At 45.5% G+C, this 27,210-nt stretch overlaps 1 protein-coding gene across 7 annotated transcripts in view; it reads left to right on the top strand.

Annotated features, from left to right (window-relative positions):
• Positions 1–27,210, top strand: part of OSBPL10 (oxysterol binding protein like 10) — a 333,676-nt gene that overhangs the window by 105,406 nt on the left and 201,060 nt on the right. For all 7 annotated transcript variants that reach the window (XM_055558423.1, XM_055558427.1, XM_055558426.1 and 4 more), the window contains exon 3: positions 2,617–2,696. In XM_055558423.1, the coding sequence (XP_055414398.1) occupies positions 2,617–2,696 (80 nt within the window). The remainder of the gene's footprint in view (positions 1–2,616; positions 2,697–27,210) is intronic.

The following is a 27,210-nucleotide window of genomic DNA, read 5'->3' as shown; positions in this document are numbered from 1 at the left end:
AGTAACCCTTGAGAACACATATTAAAATGATAATTCAGCTGAATGCTTATTTTGTAAAGGCTGATAGCTCCGTAGTACAACTTCAGTAGATAACAGAGGGGCCCTGAAACACTGTACTCTGATCTTCCTATTAGCCACGTGGCAGCATTAAAAACAATCATGTTTGGTCCTCTCTGCTGCTTTTAAAGAAGTAGAAAATACTTTTTCACAGTAGGTTAAAAACTGGCCAAATTGTTCTTAAGCATTTCAGACTACATTGTTAACATGGTTTAAGAGGGAATTTGGGGGTTACTTCTTCAGGGAAGCCTTCCTTAAGCACTTGTCCTAGGACTATATTAGGTACCCCACTATATAATGAAGCAAGGTGTTGTGTGTGTGGGGGGTTGTCTTTTCATTTGGGGCTTCCCAAGTGGCTCAGTGGTAAAGCCACCTGCCAGTGTAGGAGGCACAAGAGAAGCAGGTTCGATTCCTGGGTCAGAAAGATCTCCTAGAGTAGGAAATGGCAACCCACTCCAGTATTCTTGCCTGGAAAATCCCCCAGACAGAGGAGCCTGGTGGGCTGCAGTCCATGGGTCGAAGAGAGACATGACTGGGCTACTGAGCTCTCACACATATCCACTTTTCTTTTTGTTTATTGTTTCCTTTACTGTGCAAAACCTTTTGAGTTTAAGTCCCATTTATTTTTGTTTTTATTTCCATTATTCTGGGAGGAAAAAGATCTTGCTGCGATGTGCATCCGAGAGTGTTCGGCTTATGTTTTCCTCTAGAAGTTTTCTCGTCTCCAGTCTCCCATTTAGGTCTTTAATCCATTTTGAGCTTATTTTTGTGTATGATGTTAAAAGAATGGCCTAATTTCATTTTTTTACATGTAATTGTCCAGTTTTCCCAGCACCATTTGTTGAAGACACTCTTTCCAACTTTAATGTAGACTTGCCTTCTTTGTCATAGATTATTTGACCATAGATGTGTGGGTTAAGGTATTTTTTTTTTATTTGGCTGTACCAGGTCTTAGTTGTGGCATGTGGGGTCTAGTCCCCTGACCCGGGGATTGAATTCGGGGCCCCTGCATTGCGAGCACAGAGTCTTGGCCACTGGACTACCCGGGAAGTCCTAGGTTAAGATGTCTTAACAGGGCATCTTTGCAGCCACTTAGACATGCCCCACCAAAAAGCAAATTCCACCTCTTACACTCTGCTAATGACAGGAAATCTTACTCATTTTTCTTCTGCTTGAAATTTCTGAGTTTGGTGTTTATTAGTTGAAAAGACACATTTAAAAAAATGTGTTAGGGTAATAGAAATGCTGCAGTGTGCATGAACCTCAAAAAATGTTAAGCTAAGTAAAATAAGGCAGTCACAAAAAACCACATATGCATGATGCCATTCGTATGGAATGTCTAGAATAGGCAGATCTCTGAGACAGAAAGCAGATTAGCAGTTTCCTAGGGATGGAGAGGGGGTGAGAGGAGAGAAATGGGAAGAGACTGATGATGGGAACAGGATTCTTTGAGGGATCCTGAAAATATTTTAAACCAAGATTATGGTCACAGTTGTACTATTCTGTGCTGCTGCTGCTGCTGCTAAGTCGCTTCAGTCGTGTCCGACTCTGTGCGACGCCATAGACGGCAGCCCACCAGGCTCCCCCGTCCCTGGGATTCTCCAGGCAAGAACACTGGAGTGGGTTGCCATTTCCTTCTCCAGTGCATGAAAGTGAAAAGTGAAAGGGAAGTCGCTCAGTTGTGTCCGACTCTTAGCGACCCCATGGATTGCAGGCTAACAGGCTCCTCCGTCCATGGGATTTTCCAGGCAAGAGTACTGGAGTGGGGTGCCACTACATTTACTATTCTGTAAATATATTAATACTCAAAATCGCTCCATACTAAAAACAGGTCAATTTTACGTATGTAAATTCTATCTCAGTAAAGCTGTTTTAAAAACCTGTTAGAAATTTAAAAATATCTATTTGTTTATTTAACTATGTTGGGTCTTAGTTGTGGCATGGGGGATCTAGTTCCCTGAGCAGCGCTCGAACCCCAGCCCCCTGCATTGGGAGCCTGGAGTCTTAGCCATTGGACCACCTTAGGAATTTTTGTAAAAATGATATAGGTGTACTGATTCAACTCAGTTGTGTCTGACTGTTAGAGGCCCCATGGACTGCAGCACGCCAGGCTTCCCTGTCCATCATCAACTCCCAGAGTAGTATAGTGATTCCTTTTGGAGAAATTGACCTGTATAGATAGGTGCAGTGAATTCCATCCAGGAAAATGAAATTCTGAAAATGCCTTTAAGTTTCTCAATAGAACTGTAGAAGTTTCTTTTTTTTTTATTTTATTTTATTTATTTATTTATTTTTTAATTTTATTTTATTTTTAAACTTTACATAACTGTATTAGATTTGCCAAATATCAAAATGAATCCGCCACAGGTAGAAGTTTCTTTAAAAAGAGAGGGGGAGATTTTTGGTTGAGACTTGGTGTCTGCTGTTTTTTGGTGTGAGTACAATCTGTGTTTGCCTTGCCTGCCTTCATCTCCAGGCCCCCAAGCCCTCAGGTGTGTGTAGAAACAGGTTGGATGTGTTTTGGCTCAATTGCTACAAGCCTTTGTTTCTCTATTTCAGCTGCTGATGCAAAAGAGAAACAGTTCTGGGTGACTCAGCTTCGAGCTTGTGCCAAATACCACATGGAGACGAATTCGAAGGTAAGTAACTGCAGAAATGGGGGGTACCGGGGGCAGGTTGCCCCAGCTAGGATGGCTCCCCTTCAGCCCAGGATCGGCTTCTTTGGGGAGCTGTTTTCCATATTATCTTTAAAGTTCACCACCATTAGGAATTCATACTTGTCCCATGACATTTACATTTAAAGCCGAGAGACTAGTGGGAGGATTTGCTTATACGGAGAGTGAGGGGGCAGGCATACACTTGATGGGAGATGATTCTGGAAAGACACTTTTAGAGCTTTCTGTGTTGTCCATTTAGGCAGCTGGTTGTTGGTCTGCAGAGAACTTGAGCAGGTGGTTTCATGGTGGCAGCAGAGGAGTCTGGTTTACTGTTCACGAAGACTCGTTGTCTCGGATCCTTAAGTAAGATGAGACCCCAGATTGTTGAGGCGCTTCTGCCTCTAAGTGTGTCTGTGTGTTCTCGGGTACTTTGGCATCCAAGTGGGGCTTAGTTTCTCTTCAGGATTCAGTCTGAGATCTTGGGTCAGATGTGCAAGGTATAGGAGGTAGGAAGTGGGCATTCTCACGGATTGTTCAGAAGATCTCCTATCATTAAATACAGAAAATAAGTCAGAGAAAGGAAACCATCTGATACTGCTTATGCGTGCATGCTGTCGCTTCAGTCGTGTCTGACTCTCTGCAACCCCAGGGACTGTAGCCCGCCAGGCTCCTCTGTCCGTGGGATTCTCCAGGCAAGAATACTGGAGTGGGTTGCCATGGTGCCCTCCACGGGGTCTTCCCTGACCCAGGAATCAAACCAACATTTCTTAGGTCTCCTGCATTGGCAGGCGGGTTCTTGACCGCTAGTGCCACCTGGGAAGCCGGACATTGCTTATATGTAGAATCTAAGAAATAACACGAATATATGTACAAAACAGAAACAAACGGACTTGGAAGACAAACTTGGGGCAGAGGAGAAGGGATATATTAGAAGTATGGTAAGGAAAACTTATTGACTAGTAAAATAAAATGGGAAATAAAAAGTAAAAAAAAACAGACGTGTGGGATTAAGAGATATCAGATCAGATCAGATCAGTCGCTCAGTCATGTCCGACTCTTTGCGACCCCTCGAATCGCAGCACGCCAGGCCTCCCTGTCCATCACCAACTCCCCGAGTTCACTGAGACTCACGTCCATCGAGTCAGTGATGCCATCCAGCCATCTCATCCTCTGTCGTCCCCTTCTCCTCCTGCCCCCAATCCCTCCCAGCATCAGAGTCTTTTCCAATGAGTCAACTCTTCGCATGAGGTGGCCAAAGTACTGGAGTTTCATCTTTAGCATCATTCCTTCCAAAGAAATCCCAGGGCTGATCTCCTACAGAATGGACTGGTTGGATCTCCTTGCAGTCCAAGGGAACTCTCAAGAGTATAAACATATGCATAAAGCAGATGAGCAACAAGGATTTACTGTGTAGCACAGGGAATTCAGTGTCTTGTCATAACCTAAATGGAATATAATCTGAAAGAAAAATCACTTTGCTGTACACCTGAAATGAACACAATATTGTAAATCAACTATATTTCGATTAGAATGTATAAAAAATAATTGCCTGATGAATTTATTCAGGGCAGGAAATATTTGTTAAAATTACTATTCAAAGGGCTACCCCTTTTATATCATTAGTTCAAGCTAAGTTATGATATTCAGTTGCAGTCTTTTTCTGTATTCCATGCTTCTGATAGGAAGACCCATGCTTAAAACTTCTTAGGATTCTGTCGCTTGTAACCTGTCTGCTCGTGGAAATGTCTTGTATAGGTATACCTCTCTGTTCTGCCCCCAAATACAACCTGAAATGATTTCTTCATTTTTTTCTTGCTTCTCCTTGACTTGCTTACTACAATTGAATTCACTGTAATGCCTTTAGACTTGCCCGCACTGGCGTCTGGGTAACCATAAGGAGGGCCTCTTCTCTTTTAAAAACTGTATTTTATTGAAGGATAGTCGATTTACAATGTTGTGTTAATTTCTGCTCTGCAGCAAAGTGATTCAATTATATATGCATTCTTTTTCATATTCTTTCCCATTCTGGTTTATCAGAGGATGTTGAATATAGTTCCCTGTGCTACACAGTAGGACAGTTTTTGTTTAGCCTTCCTATATATTATAGTTCTCATCTGCTAATCTCAAACTCCCTGTCCTTCCCTCTCCCACTCCGTACCCCTTGGCAACTTTAAGGCCAGTCTCTTATGTCAGTGAGTCTGTTTCTGTTTGGTAGATAAGTGCATTTATGTCATATTTTACATTCCACCTCTATGATATCATATGTCTTTGTCCGCCTTACTTCACTTAGTATGATCATCTCTGGTTCCACCCATGCTGCTGCCAAGGGCATCGTTCCATTCTTTTTTATGACTGAGTCATATTCCTGTGTGTGTGTGTGCCCGAATGCACACACACACATATTCTTCATCCATTTATCTGTTTATGGACACTTGTGTTGCTTCTGTATCTTGGCTGTTGTGACTAGTACTGCCGTGAACACTGGGGTGCATGTGTCTTTTTGAATTATTGTTTTGTCTGGATATACGGTAGGGCCCCAATTTTAAAGCTTTTCTTCCTCTGGCCTCCTTTATTCTCTGGCAATCACAGTAGGCGTTCTGGGCATGTCATCAATATTTTATAAATACCTAGGCAGGGCAGTATAAAGTTATTTTCTTTTTCTATGTATTGTTTTACTTTCTGTAAAATAGAACACAAGGGGATAAGATACAAAAGACGTGCCTTTACCTGTTGCTCATTGGGGGTGACTGTTCTTTGGTGAATCAGTCTAGTAAATTTAGGTGTATGTTAGTATGTGTGTGTCTGGATCTGTAGCTCTCAGATGTTAAAAACCTCAGATGTTTTTTATACAAATGGATCCCATCATGCACACTGTTCTACATTTTGTTCTTTTCATTTACTAATATAGCTTGGAGACTTTCCCCTGCTGGATATCTGCATCTACCACACTCTTGTTAGGATGGCCAGATGCTGTTGTGAGGGGTGGATGTCAGAGCTTTAAGCCCATCGCTGATGGATGCTTAATTTGATTGTGGGTGTTGTACATGATGCTGTAATAAACATCTTTGGACACTCATCTTCTAGTGCCTCTAGGGGTGTGTGTCTGTGAATTTATATCAGTGGAAGTACTGGGTCATGGAGAATGTGTCTTCTAAATTTTCGTAGTCATTGCTAAATTGTGTTCTTCAAAAGTTGTCCTGATTTGCACTTCCATCCGTTCTGTGTGTAAGGATGTTTCTTCCCCCTTTCACTAACTGTAGCTCTCACGAACATTGAGTTTTTGGTAGTCTCACAGATAAAAAAATGGACCCTCGTGATTTTCATTTTCACTTCTAAAATCATGACTGGAGCTGAGTGTATTTTCAGGTGTTTACTGGCCACTTGTGTTTCTTTTATGTAAATTGCCTATTTATATCCTTCACCCATTTTTCTGTTGAATTTGTCTTTTCTTCTTGATTTGCAGTAGCTGTATGTGTGTTAAGTCTATTTGTCCTTTGCTTGTCATTTGTACTAGGTATTTTCCCCTAGTAGGTAATTTGTATTTTGACTTTGAATACATTCTTTTGCTATGTAGAATATTTTTGGAGTCAGATTTACAAACATTTTCATTTTGGGGTTTTGGATTTGCATTGTGTTTTGAAAGAGCTTCTCTTTTCCAAAATTAAGAAAACATTCTTGAGTTTTCTCCCAGTGAATTTATAGTTTAATTATCATATGTTAACAATGGATTCATTTGGAATTTATTCTGGGTGTAAGAATTGAGGTGGGAAAACTGGTTTTAAGTGTGTTGATGTTTTGAGAGATCACTGCAGACCCAGTGTTAGTAGAAATAGGAGAAGCTGAAGATTTTCTGAAGGAGTAGCTTTAAGAATCTGGATTGATCTGTTAACTTAAAACCCCAATAAATAATAAATTAGAAGTTAGGGCCTGTAGGAGAGAAGATAAGCCATCACTGCTCATTTAGAGCATAGCAACTGGGATCAATTAGGGAAGAATCATTTTTAAATTGTGAACAGACCTTGTAATGCAGCAGAAGTATGATCAAGTCCAAGTCTGCTCAAGCAGAAGTAGTGAAAATTAAGTTAGGCTTGAAGTGAATATCGACTTGGCTATTGAATTTGTGCTGTGCTTGCTGGGAACGCAAGTTAAGCCTTCCCTTCCCTGGGTTCCTCTCATCCTCTCTGAGAACACTTTCCATACAGCTGCTTGGAATTTTACCTTTAAAAATAAATACTGTGGGACTTCCCTGGTGGTCCAGTGGGTAAGACTTTGCCTTCCAGTATAGGGGGTGTGGGTTTGATCCCTGGTTCAGGAAGCTAAGATCCCACATGCCAGGGACATAAAACAGAACATGAACACCCATGGCAGATTCATGTCAATGTATGGCAAAACCAATACAATATTGTAAAGTAATTAGCCCCCAAAAATAAATTAATTAATTAAAAAAAAAAACCAGAACATAAAAGAGAAGCAATATTGTAACAAATTCAATAAAAATGGTCTTTAAAAATGGTCTACATGAAAAGAAAACCCACTTAAAAACACTTAACCTGATATCATATATTAATGCATATATATGGGATCTAGAAAAATGGTTTAGATGGTCTTACTTGCAAAGCAGAAATAGAGACATAGACATAGAGGATAAAGGTATGGACACCAAGGGGTGGGTGGGGGGTGGCAGGAAGTGGGAGAGTGGGATTGACATATATACATTATTGATACTATGTATAACATATCTAACTAATGAGAACCTAGTGTACAGCACAGGGAACTCTACTCAGTGCTTTGTATTGACCTACATGGGAAGGAAATCCAAAAAAAGAGGGGATATATGTATACCTGAGGCTGATTCACTTTGCTGTAGAGCAGAAAGTAACATAACGTTGTAAAGCAACTATACTCTAATAAAAATTTTTAAAAGCTTTTTTGGTTTAGAATCAACTGTTGCTTGGAATAGATATTTAGGCAGATGAAGTGGGGTTATCCTTCAGACTCAACCTGGTGAGAGTGTTGAGAGAAATCGGATTTATTTGGGACTGCACAGGGCTTTAAGGATGACCAGTCCAGCCCTAGGCGCTTGGACAAGCTCCTCAGGGACAGCAGGCGTGTTTCTGATGCTTTTGGGGGTGTGTACCTGCCTTCCCGTAGGCTGTGTTCTTTTCAGGTGGTCACACAGAGAACTTAGGGTCCTTCAAAATCAACAGAAGCAGATATTGGAGGGTGGGGTGGCGTGTTAGAGGAACTTATGAATAGTACAGATTCCAGGTTATAGCCAAGCCATTGAGAAGTGTTTAAAGGAAATTCAGATTTTGAAGGTTGTAGTTTTACTAGCTTTCATTCTGGCCAGGTAAAGGAATTTTCAGAGGCTCAACTTGGTGGAAACTTAAGGTATTTTTTAATACTTCTTTGGCCTTTCTCATCCAGACATGGAAGGTGTATTCGCTTGTGAGGGTGACCCATAGACTAAGTTCATGAGTCTCCTCTGATGCTAACTGGACGTTAGTACCAGGGGGCACTAGTGGTAAAGAACCTGCCAATACAGGAGACTCGAGGGACATGGGTTCGATCCCTGGGTTGAGAAGATTGTCTGGAAAAGGGAATGACAACATACTGTAGTATTCTTGTCTGGAGAATCCCCTGGGCAGAAGAGCCTGGCAGGCTACAGTCCATAGGGTTGCAAAGAATCGGACGTGACTGAACCGACTGAGCACACACACCAGCTCCCTTACCTTTCGGCTCCGAAAGGATGAACACTTGACAGGAGGTGATGGTTCTCGCTGCCTCTAGAGTCGAATCTCCAACCACCCCCACCACAGGGAGAGAGAGTGGGTATGGGGTTGAAGCTCTGGGGGTGCCCAGGGCTCCCTTTATGCTCAGCTGCCTCCTTTCTGACCAGCGCCCCCATCCCCACCAGAAACATACTCCTGTTACAGGTTCAGCGCTGACAGCTTGTGAAGGCATCTTTCCCCCAGTACTGGAAGTAGCATTTTTTTTTTAATTTGTGAATGTTTCCTATACACAATGCCAAACATTGAGAAGATAGGAAAGTATAAGGAAGGAAAAAAATTGCTCCCAATCCCAGCCGCAGACCTAATCTCTGATGATACTGTGTGGTGTGTATCCTGCCAGACCCTTTTCTCCGCAGGGACGTAGAGGTCGCGTGGTTCCATGTGTGGGGCCGTCCTTCCAGTCTTTTCCACACAGGCCTGTGCACACAAGCACACGCTTCTGCTCGTGAGGCACCCACCCATCCTGAGGAGGGGCTCTGAGACCAGGCTTCGTCCACGGGTCTGTCCTCTGTGTTTGGGCTGGTTTGTCTTTACACTGACTGCAAGGTCGTGATCTTGACCTGGGTCTCAGAGCATTTCCAGGTTCTTCCTTTTATCATCCTGTCACTTGTCACCCTTTGTTTTCCTGCTGTTGTTTAGATCCAGATGGAAACGAGGAAACACGGGAAGTCTTTTTTTTTTAATATTTGCAGAGTATATATCTTTTATTTATTAATTTGGCTGCGTTGAGTCTTTGTTGTGACACTTGGGAGGTTTGTTGTGTCCTGTGGGATCTTTCGTGGAGTTGTGTGGACTCCAGAGTGCGTGGGCTCAGGAGTTGTGCACAGGCTTAGTTGCCCGCATGGCACGTGGGATCTTAAGTTTCCCAACCAGGGATCGAGGCTGCATCCTGTGCATTAGGAGGAGGATTCCTTTTACTTTATTTTTTTTAAGATTTGTTTATTTGGGGCTGTGCTGGGTCTTTGTTGCTGCATGAGCTTTTCCTAGTAGTGGCGAGCATCTGCTCTTTAGTTAGGGTGCTGGGCTCCTCACTGCAGTGGCTGCTCTTGTTGCAGAGCACTACTTCAATAGTTGTGGCACATGGGCTTAGCTGTTCCATGGCCTGTGAGATCTTTCCGGACTAGAAATCAGGCCCATATCTCCTGCCTTGGCAAGTGGAATCTTAACCACTGAGCCACCAGTGAAGGCCCAAAAAGAGAAATCTTGCCTGAGATGGATCCATCTAAAAAATATGGAAAAGGTAACTTAAAAAAAAAAATCTATGGGGGTATTAAGTAGGGAAAAGTAGATATTTGGGGGCATTTGAAGTAGTTCATAATATTGTATTTGAAGCCCTTTCTTTGGGTCACAAGGCCCAGTTCTGGCTCCATCCTCACATTACTATTTATGGCTCCAGTGATCTGGTTCCCAGGCTGACTTCCACGAGCAGATCCCAGCCAACACATCCACTCAGGAGTGCAGTAGGTCCTAGGAAATTTTATCTGGTAGCGTTTGAAGACACTGTGGTTAGATCAGATAGGTATATGGTTAGGCCTCCTCATCCTTGCTAGAGAATTCTAAATTAAAACACAAATTTTGGGGTAGAGGATTATGCTGATTTAGAAATGGAGGAATGTGATTGTCCGGTATAGGATTTTAAATTCATTATAAATCTTGGGAGGTTTTGAATGAGCTGGAAAGCTGCTGAGTTTCAGGGAGTGTTTATATAAATATTCATGGTGGAAGCTGCCCAATTCACAAGTATCTTTCTTTTTCCTTTGTTTTTTTTCCTTCCCCTGGAATGATTGTTGATGTACAATTCATGTGAGACTTCTTGGTATAAGAGCGCCATCTCCTCCATGGGAGGGGGAGTGGCTGAGGTCTGATGACCCCAGGACTGGGCAGGACTTCTCTTCTCTCCTGGAAGCTAGTGTCTAGTGAGGACCTGCCCATCTTACATAACCCCCCTGTGATAGTGGGCACTGGTGGGACATCTGGTCTACCTCCCCTGTCTCAGTGATGTAGGGCTTCCATCAGGGCAAGACGGGAGGGTTGTTGGACAGGAGAATGGAGGCTGAAGAATGATGGGATGGCAAGCTGGCTCACACTGGTCACCTCCATGTCCCCTCTGGCTCAGGAAAGCATGCTCTGTGAATACCTTCTATCCTAAAAGCACAGGAGTAGGTGGGCTGGTGACCTCGCCCCTGGCAGCCATGTTTCCAGGTGCAGGGAATCCCGTTGCGGGGGGCTTTTGGAGATTTTATCTGGGGAGGCGTGGGGGATGTGTGGACTATTTCTGGGGGAGGCTTATCTGTTCTGGGGAGGTGTGGGTGGGGAATTGGATCGGACTGTGTGAATTCCACAGCCTTGGGTGAAGTATGAGGAGGAGATGTGAAGCTGCTATTTAATAGGTTCTCCCAGGAAACCTGGTTTCTGCTGACGAATGACTGCAACTCTCCCGACTGTCTGCTGCCCTGGGGTGTGAGCCAGAGGGCTTGGGGAGGTGCTTAGCTGTCTTGGCTGGGGACCCTACTACAGGAAGCACCTGCTGCCTGAACTAGACCAGCGGCATCTGTAGACTCTGAGACCACGTGCTTGTGAGGGACTTAAGATGTCATCTGGTCCTGGCCCCACCTTATCCCGCCATCTGCACAGAAACAAACACCAGAATATTTATGGTAATCATGAAGACTTGTGAGCTGGTCCTCTCAAAACAGCCCCCAGTTCTGTTCACCTAGAGGGGCCACTGCTGCTGGCTCATTGAGAGAATGCTAAGAGTTGGGGGAGTAATATGACAAAGGACATCAAACACTTCTCTTTTATGAGTAAACAAATTTGAGATCCCTCTGAACTGTTTGAACAGCTCAAAAGTAATAGAATGATTCAAAAGTGGGAAAGGAACCCAAACTCCTTCTGCTCCCCATGTCTAAAGAGTGGCTGTAAGGAATAGGACAAGCGTGCATGTGTGCGTCGGAGAAGGCAATGGCACCCCATGCCAGCACTCTTGCCTGGAAAATCCCATGGGCAGAGGAGCCTGGTAGGCTGCAGTCCATGGGGTTGCTAAGAGTCGGACACGACTGAGCGACTTCACTTTCACTTTTCACTTTCATGCATTGGAGAAGGAAATGGCAACCCACTCCAGTGTTCTTGCCTGGAGAATCCCAGGGACGGGGGAGCCTGGTGGGCTGCCGTCTATGGGGTCGCACAGAGTCGGACACGACTGAAGCGACTTAGCAGCAGCAGCAGCAGCGTGTGTGCATGCTCAGACAAGAGATAGGTCCTAAATCTGTGCGGTCCAGTATGGAGGCCTCAGGCCAGGTGAGGCTGTTTAAAAGGAAATGATTTGAAATTAAATCTGAAATCCAGTTTCTCAGTCTTGGCCACTTTGCAGGGGCTCAGGAACCACGCTTGGCTGATGGCTGCAGTACCATACGGCACAAGGACAGAAAGTTTTCCATCACCACAGAAGGTTCTGTAGGGCAGAGCTGATGAAGCTCCAGTTACGGCTTTATGTTTTCCAAGGAGGAGCTTACCAGTGTCCAGTATAATCTGTTCTTGTGCTGAGACAGTGTTTTGTTTTCTTTAAATCTGAAAATGTTGATTGGCACTCCCCAACCCCTCTGTCCTTCCTTTAGGGCTTCTCCTGCACCCTCCTGGTCGGGAGTTCTCATCTACCCCCCAGCCTTGTCACTGAACATCCTATTCACTCTCAGTTCTCCCATGGCCTTGTCTGTGCAACAGGGACCCTGACCTTGTGTGAAGGCAGGAACTGGTGTTCTCAAGTGCTCAGATTCCTCGCCATACTCTCTGCATCACCAGGAAAACTAGTTGTAGGTGTTTTTTGTAACTTTTATTTGCGTTTATCTTTTTGCAGAATTTATTTTCCGGCTGTAAGTTTTTGTTTCTTCAGTTTCTCCTGGAATATCCTTTTTCTTCTGTACAACCCCCTCTCCTTGTTTAGGGCCAGTTTGCTCTTTTTCAGTCAGGATCATCTCAGTGTGACCAGGAGAGCTTATGTACGGGTTGATCTGACTGTGAGCTCTGGAAGTCCTGCGCCCCATCTTGGGGGCTTTGTTCACCTGGCTGTGCTTGTTGTTCAGGGGATCTACATCTAGACCCCAAAGTTCAGCATTACTGTCTGTGGTTTGTTTTTTTTTTCCAATTTTTTTTTTTTTTTTGACTGAGCCCTGTGGCATGTTGCGTGTTCCCTGACAAGGGATTGAACCCTGCATTGGAAAGGTGGAGTCTTAACCACTGGACCACCAGGGAAGTCCTACTCTGCATTTTTGAACACGTGCAGTAAAAATTCAGCACTCGTGTGGGGTCATCCACCCTGCATCCAGTCTACTGTTGGACTTGGGCACACTTACCAGCTCTTTCACTGGATCAACAGAGTGGGGTCCCTCACTTCTGTAAATTTAGGGACATCTTCACATACTTGGTGGCTTTTTGAATATGCGTATCCTTTACCACCTGGGTAACTTCACAAGTGTTCTTAAGATGAGCATGAAGCTCTTGATTTGCACAGTTTTGTGGGGTTTTTCTGGGTCAGGTGAATAGCAAGCTGTTTTCAGTGGTTACCTCGAGGCTGCGTACTGGGAAAGATAGTCTGCGCTTTTGCGAGGCGCAGAGGAGCAAGGGCAGGGTGCCTGTGGGGCTGCCCACTGGGGCACACGACCTTTACTACCCCCTTGTCCTAAGATGCAGTCTAGAGCTGCCCTTCCCAGGTCAGGTCTGCTTTCTCCCCCACCACCGACAGGCACACGCTCTTCCAGACTCGCGCCCCCGCCCCCCACACCCAGGCACACCCCATCCTTCCTGCTTCTGTGCTTTCTGCTGCGCTAGGAACTGCCTCTGCCTCTCCTTCCTGGGTGAATAACCATGTGGTCGTCAGGTTCAGAGTTCTCTGATGCCCTCGTGACCTGCCTGCTCAGAGTGGATCTGCTCTCCTAGTGCTCCTGTGTGTACCAGGACACACCTGTATGACCGTGCTTCTCACGGTAAGGGTGTGTGTGTGCACGTGCGCACACCCACACACATCAGCTGTGTCCTTAACACCCAGGACTGTGGGGAAATCAGGGCTGCCGCCTCCGTATCTGCCACTGTCATGACAAGTCGCGATGGAGATAAAGCACTTAGTGCACTTGAAGCGCTTAATAATCATGTCGGCTCTGCTTCCTCTTCCTCACTCCTGGCATGTGTGTGAGTCACGGGAGTGTTAGTAGGGTAGTGGTGCTGGATTTGGGTTCCCTAAATTATATTCAAATTATCATAGTCTAACTTTTCTTGAATATTACAGTATTTTATATTAAGTATTTGAGGATTCTTTTTTTAAGAATACAGTTGTTTTACAATGTGTGTGTTTCTGCTGTACAAGGAGGTGAATCAGGTATATGCATCCATATATCCCCTCCCTCCTGAGTCTCCCTCGCACCCATCCCCCCATCCCACCTATCGAGGCCATCTGAGCTGGAGCTGGGTTCCCTGTGCTATTCAGCAGCTTCCCACTAGCTATCTATTTCACACATGGTAGTGGAAGTTTTTTTTTGTTTGTTTGTTTGTTTTAATGTAGAAAGAGCTCTGAGCTTCCTATAGCCAAAAATCATTCAAGAGTAACAAAATGTGTCCTGACTTTTTTTTTTTTTTTTTTAAAGGGAAGAGAATAGCAATCAAAGGGAGCACATTTTGGGGAAAAGGAAATAATAGTAAATGGGCTCTCTCAGCGTATTTCTATGTGGCAGATACTAAGGGAGGGGCTTTTCTTGGGTGATCTTTGGTGTTTCTCCCAGTAGCCCTGCAAGGCAGGTACAACTAATTTATTACCACATGTTATAGGTCAGGACAGAAAGGATGACAATATGCCTGCCCATGCCGAATAGCTAGCAAGGACTGCCATCTTTTAAAAAAGATTTGAGATATAATTCACATACTGTAAAATTGACTCTTGTAAAGTATAAATTTAGTATATTTGTGGAGTTTTGCAGCCACAGCACTCTATCAGCCTAGAATCTTTGATCATCCTCAAAGGAAAGCCCCCTGTGCCCATCAGCAGTCAAGCATCCTCCTCCACCCGCCTCCTCTCCCAGCCCCTGCTAACCCCAAACCACTGTCTCTATAGAGTTGCCTGTTCTGGACATTTCAGGTGAACAGGGTCATTATCTGGTGTGGCCTTTTGTGTCTGGCTGATTTCACTTAGCATAAGGTTTCCAAGCTTCTTCCATGTTGTAGCATGAATCAGGACTTCATTCTTTTAAAAAAAAAAGATTTTTATTTACCTTAAATTGGCATTTAATTGCTTTACAATGTTGTGTTAGTATCTGCTGGACAATAACATGAAACAGCGGAAAGCATACATACACCCCATTCCTTTCTATGACTGGATAATATCCCATTGTTTGGATATGCCACATTTTTTACTCATCAGTTGGTGGATATTCGGCTAACCTTCACCTTTCTGTTGTTATGAATGGTGTTGCTGTGAACGTTTGTGCACAAGCTTTTGTGTGGATGTATTTTTTTCCCAGGTATATGCCTAAAAGTGGAATTGCGGAGTTGCGTGGTAACTCTGTTCAGTTCTTGGAGGAGCTGCCATACTGTTTTCCAAAGCAGCTGGCCCAGTTTACATTCCCCGTGAATGAGGGCTCCACTTTCACCACCTCTTGTCAACTCTTGATTTTGTCAGTTTTTGATTATAGCCATCCTAGTGGGAATGAAGTTGTATGTCATTGTGGTTTTGATTTACATTTCCCTAATGACTGATGTCAGTACTTTGCCAACAAAGGTCCGTCTAGTCAAGGCTATGGTTTTTCCAGTGGTCATGTATGGCTGTGAGAGTTGGACTGTGAAGAAAGCTGAGCACCGAAGAATTGATGCTTTTGAACTGTGGTATTGGAGAAGACTCTTGACAGTCCCTTGGACAGCAAGGAGATCCAACCAGTCCATCCTAAAGGAGATCAGTCCTGGGTGTTCTTTGGAAGGAATGATGCTAAAGCTGAAACTCCAGTACTTTGGCCACCTCACGCAAAGAGTTGACTCATTGGAAAAGACTCTGATGCTGGGAAGGATTAGGGGCAGGACGACAGAGGATAAGATGGCTGGATGGCATCACTGACTTGATGGACGTGAGTTTGAGTGAACTCCGGGAGTTGGTGATGGACAGGGAGGCCTGGCATGCTGCGATTCACGGGGTCGCAAAGAGTCGGACACAACTGAGCAACTGACCTGAGTAACTGCTGATATTGGGCATCTTATCACATGCTTATCAGCCATTCATATATCTTCTTTGGAAAAATGTCTACTTAAATCGTTTGTTATTACTTATTTTTAGTTGTTGAATTGTGAGGTTCTTGATATATTCTGGCTACTTAGACTCATCAGATACATAATTTGCAGATATTTTCTCCTGCTGCTTGTTTCTTCACTTTTCTCATCTTTTTTGACATAAGTAAAATTTTTGAAAACAAATGGGACATGGATATAGTGGAGTAGGGATTGGGGTCAAAGGACTTAGTTTTTGGCTATGCCTGGACCACTTGCAGCAACTAACCAGACTCGTTGTTTAGAGTAACTTAATCTCTCGCTCTCTTTTTTTAATTAAAATAATTTTTTTTTGGCTGTGCCACACAGCGTGTGAAATCTTAGTTCCCTGACCAGGGTTTGAACCTGGGCCCATGGCAGCAAAAGTGCTTGAGTCCTAACCACTGGCTCAGCAAGGAAGTCCCAGAAGAGAAATTTTTACCTATTTTAATAGCCAACATTAAAATGGATGGAAAGTTGAAGAAAAACACTTTGGTTCCATAAGGGTACACCTTCCCCCAATCAACCAGTCAAATACCAAGGACTTCTGTGGTGGCTGTAAATAAGAATCCACCTGTCAGTGCAGGGGACACAGGTTCTATCCCTGGTCCAGAGAGATCCTACATGCTGAGGGGCAGCTAAACCCATGCTCCGCAACTACTGGAGCCCAAGCACGCTAGAGCCTGGCTCTGCAACAGCAGAAGCTGCTGCAGCGGGCAGCTCACACACTGCAGCAGAGGAGTCCCTGCTCTCTGCACCCAGAGAAAGCCTTCTTGCAGCAGCGAAGACCCAGTACAGCCAAAGATAGATAAAATTATTAAATAAAAAAGAAACACCCGCAGAAAAAGCCAGAGCAAGCAGAAATACACAACATACGGTCTCTGGAAGGACACGCGAGGGCGTGTAGCAGCGGTTGCCTCTGGGAGAGAAGAGGGAAAACTGGAGATGTAGAGCTGAAAGAAAGGATTTTATTACTATTTGAAATTTTCATGTTGTTAGTTGACACATATAAGGGTAAGTTACTAGGATGGTTAAAGTTTAGCTTCATGAAAATTTCCTTTTTAAGGAGTGTTGCTGAGGCTGTGTGGTTAAGTGCTGTGGCTCTCGGGCCACGGTCACGTTGGCTCTTTATCTGCAGACAGAGCTCTCCCAGGCAGCCGGTAGTTCACCTGGTTCTCTTTATAGTCTGCCCTTGAAAGTCTTCAAAACCAAATGTTCTTGAAGATATTCGATAATTCCAGATTCCTGCCAATTCACATGAGGCTTCTATTTTTGTTTCTCTGAATTGATTATACTTGCTGTGGTTTGAGGTGTTTAAAGTTTAATGCTGTTTGGGGGAAGAGTTCCTTTCTCCACCCCTGTGTTTGAATTCATCTGTGATGAGGGGTGAGCATGCCTGCCCTCTTTGGCTGAAACCTCTGGTGCTGGGGCAGTTGGCAGAGGAGTAGGGGGCCCCCAGGTGGGTTCAGGGTTCTGCAAACAGAGCTTCTCCACTGGAGGTTGAAGGGCGTTCATGCTGATTAGCTGATAACATTTTTAGAAATCCCATGTATTAAAAAAAAATTCAACTCATTCATCTTACTGTGTAAATATACTAGCTTGATTTAATATTTAAACGTGTTTTCTTTCTTTCCCCAAATTGTTGGGTAAGAAGCAAGATGAATTTCATCTTCCTTTGAGACCCTCAGGTAGAAAGGGCCCCAGGTTGAGAAGCAGAGCATCCTGAGGTTCTGCGTGTGTTTCTCAGTAGCAAGTCTGTATGGGGAAACATCCAGTACTGTGGGTTTGAGCTTGATAAACTCCTGGAAGTAAAGCTGGACAAGCCCATCGCAGGATTTACTCTTCTTGGCTCCATCTTCCTGTTTCCTGTTGTTGGGCAATTTTACTTTCATGTTCTATTAAGTGCAGTGGCATTTTTCTTTTAGAATTTTTCACAGATAATTACCCTTCATGTACTTAAAGCTAAGTGTAAAAACATCACCCTCCGAAACACACCATCAAATTAAGTAAATAAAACACAGTTTAAGAACAGCTTTTATTAAAACGATAAAGTTTGGGGAGTTTTTATTGTCTTAATAAAATGCAACAATTTTGCATACCTTCTTGAGCATAATTTTAAAATTAAGCTGCCTGCCTTGCCCAAAAGGGAAGTGTTAGTGTTACCAAGGAGGGTGATCTTAGGCCAAGGAGGGAAGAGGGTTTTGTAAGTAATAGATCGTACATGTAAGTAGTAGATCTTTCATGTGTTAATGTAGGAGAGTGAAAATATTTGGAAAGTGAATGGAACAGTTTGGCCTTGGAGTCAGTGGAGTCGGTTCTGGGCTGGAGCACCCATCTAACCCACCCACCCACTGGGCTTGGGTCCTCAGGGTGACTGTGTAACCCCTCTTTGTAGTTTTCTTGGTTCTGCCAGCCAGCTACACCCCTGGCTTCTCTGGCCCGTGGTGCAGATTTGATGATCCTAGTTCTGTACCACAGACTTTACCCCCAGCATCATCTACTCTTAGCTGCTTTCAGAGCCCCCCACAGACTCTTTGGCACCCAGCTGGAGAGGTTATGAGGCTAGCCCTTTGGAGTCAGGACACAGGGACATTTCCCGTGACCCCTGAGTTCCATTAGTAGGGTGGCATTCACCGTCAGGATCTTTCTTCCCTCTGAACCCTCTTTGGCCAGATTGGCAATTGGAAAAGTTTGCTGATGCTGAAACCTGCATTCAAGGTATATCTTTTTCATTCATCTACTTGGCAGCTTCACTCTCTCGTTCTTGAAAGAATATTTATTTATTTGGCTGTGTTGGGTCTTAGTTGCAGCACTTGGGATCTTCGTCATGTTGTGTAGGATATTTCATTGGGGCGCATGGTCTCTCTAGGTATGGTGTGCAAAGCTTCAGTACTTGTGGCACATGGGCTTAGTTGCTCCTCGGCATGTGGGATCTTTTAGTTCCCTGACCTGGCATTGAACCCTCATCCCCTGCATTGCAAGGTGGATCCTCAACCACTAAACCACCAGGGAGATCCCTCAGCAGCTTCTCTTAATGGCATCTTCTTTTTATCGCCCTCAGCCCTGCTACTTGGCAGACTCACAGGCCTCTTTGAATTCAAAAGCTATTTCCTCTGTGCCCTGGATGGCAGGCATTTATTGAGCTCCTACTGTGTGCAGTACACTTTCCCTGGCACGCTCTCCTTTACAGCTTATAGGGTAGCTCCAAGTTCTTAGATCTGCATCGTGTATTACAGTAAAAAAAAAAAAAAAAAAAAAAAGGCAAGAACAACAACAGGAAACTATTTTTGGTCCATGGGAGTGGTTTGTTTAGATGCCAAAAAAGAACATGTTCTTATGATGATAGTGATAAGTGGTGTCCTGAAATTCCTAAATTCCTCCCACACAAATCACCTGCCGCCAGGGCTCCTCAGCATCTGTGCTGCCGCCATCTTTGGCTGCATCGTTCTTTGCTGTGAGGAGCATCCTGAGTGCTGTTAGACACTCTGCAGTATCCCAGGCCTCCACCCACTAGATGCTAGTAACACCCCCAACACGGTTGACACCCAGAACTGTCTCCAGACTGCAGATGCTTCTTGCTGGGGAGGGGGCTTGGCGTGGGGGAAATCCCCCCTAGTTGAGAACTGCTGCCTCGTATAATTCTCCCAACAGTCCTAGGAGGTAGGTGTCACCCGACCTCACTAGGACTTCACCGAAGAGGAAACTGAGGCTCAGGAAGGCCCAGTGGCCCCAGGGCTAGGCCACAACACAGGTGAGACCTGAAGCCACGCCCACGCAGTTGCCTCTTCCCCTGAGACTCTTCTGGGCCTGAGGCTGCTGGAAAGCTGCTTCAGTGCACGGGGCGCAGCCAGGCCAGAGCCTCTGCTCTTGGGAGAGCCCCTGTTCTCTTGCCAGGCGTGAGACAGCCCATCCATCACGTCTTGAGACTCCTGGGCGGCTCCCACCATGAGGGACGCAGTGAAGAACCAGGAGAGCTTAATAGTGGAGCATGCGTGCGCTGGCAGTCCCGCTCCACCAAGCCATCTTGGGTTGGGAGGGGGGGGTTCCCCAGGCCCAGCCATGGAGTGAAGGGGACCCCACACTCTGCAGCCTTGGACCCTAGCCAGGATTCTGCTCAAAAAACCTGAGAAGAGCTGGTGGCACCCTGGTGCGTGTTTCTGAAGTGGAGTCTCCCCCACGTGCAGTGCCGCACTGGTGGGTGGAGAAGAAGCGGAGAGATTGTTTGCTGGAGGATGAAGCTTGGCAGCCTGTGTGTGATCCGGGCTGGGCTCTGGCCGGGAGCTCTGGGCCTCCCCTTGGGCTGCTGCCACTCGGCCACTGTCAGGACCCCAGGCAGCATGTCCTCCTGCCTCATCCCACTGTGGGTAGAGGCAGAGGGACGTTCCTGCCCACCCCTCACCCCTGCTCATCGAAGGTAAATGGGGTCCTGAGAACTGGGGAGGGGGTTTGAAGGGCACATTTACTCATCAACTCCCCTTCATGTCTACCTTGGAAAACATGGTCTAGGCTCCCAGGGCCCCAGGATTTCTGCACATTTAAAACATTTTTTATATTCATGTGGGATCTTAGTTTCCCGATCAGGGGTTGAACCCCTGCCCCTTGCAGTGGAACTGCAGCGTCTTAACCACTGGACTCCCAGGGAATTCTCTCTGCACATTTGAAGCTTAAATATTCTTTTCACTAGTGTGATGCACACAGTCCAGGATAACTGAACTTGAGGTGTTTCTTTAGAATCTGATTTTTGAAATGAAAGAGTCCTAGAGTTGGTTGACCTTGGAAATAAGAAAAAAAAATCCTTGTCTTCTCTCTTGTGAAGACTTGCTGCTGCTTCAGCTACTGACCTCAGGTGGCTGCTTAGATTTGCAGGCCTTTGAAGCCAGCATGAGTCGTCGTGCTACTTGCCCCTGCTCATCTCAAAATACGGGATGATGTGCACACAGCACGTGAGTGGGGACAGCTGAGCTCCGAGAGCCAGGAGATGGGGGTGTTCTGGTGGTGCCGCCCTGGGCCTTGACCTTGAGCCGTTTGCTTTCTTTTATACTATAGGGTCTTGCTCTGTAACAGAGGTGGAGCCTGCCTGCCTTGTGTTTTGTAGAGATACTGCAAGAATAGTAAATGAGTACTTTTAGAGAGGCTGAATGAGAGTGGCTATTCATATTGTAATTATGATGATGATGAATAGTTTAATGGTCAGCTTTGTGTGTTCAGGGTGCCCACGAGGGTGACTTGGGGTGGGGGTGTGCTACAGACCTCTGTATTTCTGTCGGAAAAGAAGAAAGCATGTTTCTTTTGCACTTAACTTTCAGTTGGGAGTGGACAGAAAAGTGGAGTTTGGATTTGCTTTTTTACATGTTGGAAGCTTTCTGCTTGCTTTCCGCCCTTCTGTTCAGTTCCCATCCTGAAAGTCAACGTCTTAGGCACTGCTTTCGACAAGACAGGGAAATGAAGCCCTCTTTTATGAACTGTTTTGAATTTTACAGAGTTGCTTTTCTATTTGTCACATGATAGTCCTGGAAATCTTTCCATGCCAGTATATGAATCTGTCTTTAAAAAACAAATCAGCTGCATGGAATGGAATGCATGTGTCATAATTCTCTTCATAAATCTCCTGGTGGGCATTTTCTGGGTACATAATAGACCCTTGAATGTAGAGAAAGGCCTGCTTTATGTGTGTTATGAAGTGATAAGGCTTGTGAGTCCTAGAACAAGGGGATCTCCCAGTCTTTCTTGCCTCTGTGTGCCTGGAGTTTGTGGTTCAGCTTCTCTGGGCCTCAGTTTTCCTTTGTTCTTTTTAAAATTAATTTTTATTGGAGTATAGTTTTATGATATTTTTTTACTGTCTCCTTCATTTTTCCTTTTAGAGATTTGGACTGGAAGGTGTTCTCAGATCCTATCCAGCTTTCAGTGTTACCAATTCATCCTGAGATCTCATGTGCTAGTTATCTCCTGCTGTGTAACAAACAGCAGGCGTCCTAAAACAGAATGCCTTGAAACCACGACCGTTTTGTTCAGCTTACAGCCATGCTGAGCCTCTCGTCTTGCCTGAGCTGAGCCCAGTGGCTCTTGTGCGGTCTGCTTGTGTTTCTAGTCAGATGGCAGGTGGGTTGGGCCTGGCGTTCGTAGATGGCCTTACTCACATTACTGGCTGCTGGCTGGCAGTTAGGATGGGAGTCGAAGAGTGTTTCTCAGCCCCTGGCAGGCCACCCTGGTTCTGGTCACAGGTGGCTGGCCAGGGTTCCCAAAGGAGCAAGAACAGAAACTGAAAGGCCTCTTGAAGCCTTGGAGTGGAACGGACATAGTGTCACTTCCAGCTAGACACCAACCCTCTCCCCCTGCCGTGGGAGGAACTGCCAAGGATCGTGGACATGTTTATAGTTTTTTTTTTTTTTTTTTTTTTAAATTTATATATTTGGCTGCGCGGGGTCTTAGTTGGAGCATGCGAACTCTTGCCTGGAGAATCCCAGGGAGGGCGGAGCCTGGTGGGCTGCCGTCTGTGGGGTTGCACAGAGTCGGACACAACCGAAGCGCCTTAGCAGCAGCAGTGAACTCTTACTTGCTGCAGCTTGTGGGATCTAGTTCCCTGACCAGGAATCGAACCTGGGCCCTATGCACTGGGAGTGTGGAGTCTTAGCCCCTGAATCACCAGGGAAGTCCTCCATGTTTATAGTTTAGCATACCCTATTAACTGAGCTGTAGAATAACAATGAAAGATGGTATAAAAAGGAGGAAGAAGCAAACAGAAGCTGGCCACAGAGATTTTAAGGACTTCCTGTGAGGGGTAAATGCCCTTTATATTAAAAAAAAAAAAGGCAAACAAAAAGCCCTTCTTTGGACTTCTACTGTGTATATGTTAGGTACGTTTCCAAGCACCAGGGTAAGAGAACAGATTCCATGTGGCTGCTGCATTGAGACTGTTCAGTGTGGAATTTGATGGCTAAACAATAAGTTATAATCTAGAACAAATGTTTCTGGTTGAAATAAAAACCCAGTGCTGTGCAGTCCCAAAGGAAGGGCCCCTCTGTTCTATGTGGAGGGTGAGAGAAGTTTTAGGGGGATCTGATTCAACCAGCATGAGTGAGCTGGTATTTACAGCAGAGAGAAGGGCTGGAGTGGGCTTGGGAAGAGGGTGGCAGATAAAAGACACAGCGTGAATGGAGGTTGTGTGTCCTGGAAGGACAGAAGGATTCAGGATCAGGAGATGGTGGGGTCAGTAAGGTCTGAATTTAGGGAGCAGATGTGGCGAGTGTCACAGACATGATGTAGTGACATCATGCTCATCTCATCTCTGAGAAAGATGGAGCCAGACAGGCTTATGAGCTCTTTTTACTTTTTTTGAGATGGTGAAAATGAACCGGAAGTTTAACATTTCCACTGAATTTGTCCTTGTGTGTTTTGGAAGACAAGATAATGTATTTGTTTTTCCTTGTCTTCATGTCTGAGGCACTTGTTGAGTCTATTACATGTATGTCATATACCAAATCTGTTACAGTGAAGGAATAAGATTTATTTCTTCTTTAGCCCTGGCTGCTTCCTAGATGCTAAGTTGATTCAGTCATGTCTGACTCTTCGTGACCCCATGGACTCGAACTTGCCAGGTTTCTCTGTCCATGAAATTTTCCAGACAATAATACTAGAGTGGGTTGCCATTTCCTTCTCCAGGGGATCTTTCCGACCCAGGGATCGAACGCGTGCCTCTTAAGTCTCCTGCATTGGCAGGCGGGTTCTTTACTACTAGCGCCACCTGTGAAGCTTCCTAGATGCCTTTGAGGTAAATGAGAATAGCTGCAAAAGCCCAATGAAGAGAATATTGGCATCTTATTGTATACTCAAAGTGTGTTCTTTCTTTCAAGCAGCCTAGATACACCATTCAGGGGAGAATGATCACTGCCTGTGATCATAGATGTTTAGTGCTAGCCTGATAGCCATTCAGCCATTTTTTCTTGCCACTGGAACCCTGATTTGCTCCACAGCCAGTGGTCTCAGGCCTGGTGATCAGTTGTGCTTGGTCTGAGCCCCTCATGGCCAGTACTCATCCACCAGCCCCTCCTGTAGCTGGGGATGGTCACAAGACCCATTTCGAGCAGTGGGGTGTGAGGAGGAGGCTGCTGTGGGCAGAAGTGGGATTTTTTTATTCTGGTTGATAAAAGAAGAAAGCTGCAGAAGGAGGAAGTCCCTTAGTCTCATCTCCCTTCCTTCCTACTCTGGATATTCACATGTGATGACTTGGAACCTGGAGCAGTGGCAGCCAATGTGTCACCGTGAGGGATTGTGCTTTGGGCCAAAGCCACTACACATAGGGTGGCTGAGCAGACGGGTGGAAAGAATCACCACATGGACTCTGGGTCCACTCAACTCTGAATTTCTTGCTATTAAAAGGATCCTAAATTTCAGGCCCATATAAATTTTGATACCTTCAGCTTTTCCTAAATGATAGGAGAATGTCATGATCAAGAACATGGTTGAATAAAGAAGAGTAGCAGGTTGTTGTACCTTTTATCCAACTCCATTTTAATGTGTGGGAGGGGCTTTTAGGTGGCCTGGCATCCTTAGCTTTTGGCTAGAAATGCTCCCAACTATTATGTGTTAAACCTACAACATGGGCAGAGAGGTGACAGCAAGGAGTGGGCATGTGGGGGGGGGGCAGGCATTGCTCCCACTGATTCTGGGGGCAAAAGCACCATTAAGAGAATGGGCTCTGGCAGGGGACCTAGTTGTTCTTCATAAAGTAGGCTTCTTTTTGTTTTAAACACAGTAGGTAGAGCATGAGTTTTTTTCTTTTTTTTTTTTTAAAGAACTGAGGAAAAAAGTCCCTGGGTAGAGTTAGAACCAGCCTGATGGAAGCTGGGATCTTCACCTTTGGAAGGAGAGTTGTACCAAGGAGAGTTTTTAGCTATGACCTTGTGCCTGCCATATAGCCATTACTTGAACAAGGGGTTGGGGAAATGGGTATTTCTTGCAGGGAGAACAAATAGTGACAGCATAAGAGAAAACAATGTGTCCCTGAGAAAGGGTGGGTGGTCCAGCAAGAGGTAAGGTGGAGGGTTAGAGACCTGGAGAAAAGATGACAGAGACGTATGCCAGTCTCTATAACCACCCCACCCTCAGGACCTAACAAGCAAACACCAAACATTTATGACCGGTGTCCTGGCATGTAAAACGATTGTGAATAACCTCAGGGCACAAATGTGCCTGTTTGGCTTTTTGTCAGGAAGGCCTTTATGGGATGCCTTGCTCTGGGTTCTAGCCAGTTCAGCCTGTGGAGTGGAAGCTGGGTGGGCCACTGAGCTGGGGAAGGAGGGTGGGCGTGGCTGTCCGTGTCCTGCCTCCAGAGGTGGGCGTGGCCCCGCTCAGTGCCTGCCTATGGCGTCCAGCCCTCTCTGGATGCTGCTCCCAGCCTTCGGATCCCTCGAACCCTAAAGGCAACCTAGAGGTTGCACGAACCTCCAGGATGCCTCACCCTTCCCTGGTGGTTCTTTCTGTTCTTCTATTCTCTATTTAACCAGTTTTCCCAGTTAAATTCCCCATGAGAAGTCTCCAGTTTCCTGATTGGGCTCAATTTTGTATCTCCCAATATGCACGCTTCTGTGTGGAGGAGGCCCAGTTCGGACCACCTGTTTGGAGGACTTCCTTGGGTCAGCACAGATGTGGACTGGGGTGGTGGCGGAGAGTGGGACAGGAATGGAGAGCTCTGAACAGGGAAAACTAGACATGAATAGTGAGAAGTAGAGTGGGGAGGATTTAGGATGACCTGTGAATGGCGTCCGGAGAAGGCAATGGCACCCCACTCCAGTACTCTTGCCTGGAAAATCCCATGGACGGAAGAGCCTGGTAGGCTGCAGTCCATGGGTCGCTCAGAGTCAGACACAACTGAGCGACTTCACTTTGACTTTTCACTTTCCTGCATTGGAGAAGGAAATGGCAACCCACTCCAGTGTTCTTGCCTGGAGAATCCCAGGGACAGGGGAGCCTGGTGGGCTGCCATCTCAGGGGTCGCACAGAGTCGGACACAACTGAAGTGACTTAGCAGCAGCAGTGAATGGCGTCTGGGCCAGGAGAAGCCAGCCTGTGATGGATGATGTAAGAAATGGATGGATGATGATGTAAGAAAGAGGGAAACAGGGCAGAGAGAAGGGTCCTTTAAGGCATTTTTTTGGAATTAATTTTTATTGGAGTATAGTTGATTTTTAATGTACATTATGTAATATACATTTATACAATGTAATGTACATTGTATATGCATTTATACACAAAAGCGCTGTACACTTTTCTGCTGCATAGCAAAGTGGCTCAGTTATACATGTATCCACTGTTTTTTAAATTCTTTTCCCATATAGGTCATTACAGACTATTGAGTAGAGTTTCCTGTGCTATACAGCAGGCCTTTTTTAGTTACCTATTTTATATGTAGCACTGTGTATATGTCAATCTCAGTCTCCCACTAATCCCCCCTTTCTCCCTTGGAAACCCTGTTTGTTTTCTATCTCTGTTACTCTTATTTCTGTTTTGTAAATAAATTCAAGTGAAGGCATCTTATAGATGATTGGAAATCTGGAGTTGGTTTGAGGGCTGACATTGGGCATTTGTAATTCCTCCGAGTAAAGGCAACAGTTGAAGACACAGAGAGAAAGTGTCCTTTGTAGAGAAAGGTGTCTGCATGCTAAGTCACTTCAGTCACGTCCAACTCTTTGCGACCCCACGGACTGTAGCCAGTCAGGCTCCTCTGTCCGTGGGGATTCTCCAGGCAGGAATACTGGAGTGGGTTGCCATGCCTTCCTCCAGGGGATCTTCCTGACCCAGGGATTAAAACGTACATGCAAAGACTTGCGGACTGGCCCTCAGTGTTCACCCACAGCTGCTGGTCAAGGATAACTAGAAGACTTCGTGAGAAAAAGGCTGTGTGTGCAGATGCAGGAGGGATCTGGAGAGGGTGTATCATCTGGGAAACTTTGAAAGGCCGGGAATGCTGGGTGGCCTCAGAGGCTGCAGAGGAGAAGGGTGACTGGGGAAAAGCCTTCCAATTGGCCCCCGAGGAAGATCGAGAGAGCAGGATATTTATATTTAGCCACGTGTCAGAGGAATTGTTTCAAGTAGGGTTTTAAAAATAGCCGTTTCTTACTGTATCACTGTTCAGCTGCCCCAGAGTTGCCCTCCGCTAGGCACCCATCACATCTTCTCTAGGCTCTGACCTGCTCAGAGGCGCGGGATCCTTCTCAGGTCATGAAGGGATGCTCACATTAGCAGGAAACTGTCAGTGGGGCAATGCTGGGACCAAGAGAACCTGCCTGGGGCGCCCACGGAGGCGTGGGGATCTCTGACGAGAATCGGTTGGCCCACACCTCCCTCTCTCTGGGGTACCTGGACTTGGGTGAGAGTGTCTCTTCACGCGTGCTGGTTGGAACCTGTGCCTGGCAGCATCGCGGGCTGAAATC

This window comes from Bubalus kerabau, chromosome 20 (assembly GCF_029407905.1).
Source record: "Bubalus kerabau isolate K-KA32 ecotype Philippines breed swamp buffalo chromosome 20, PCC_UOA_SB_1v2, whole genome shotgun sequence".
NCBI classification, from domain to species: Eukaryota; Metazoa; Chordata; class Mammalia; order Artiodactyla; family Bovidae; genus Bubalus; species Bubalus kerabau.
This window is presented reverse-complemented; position numbering and strand designations above follow the sequence as displayed.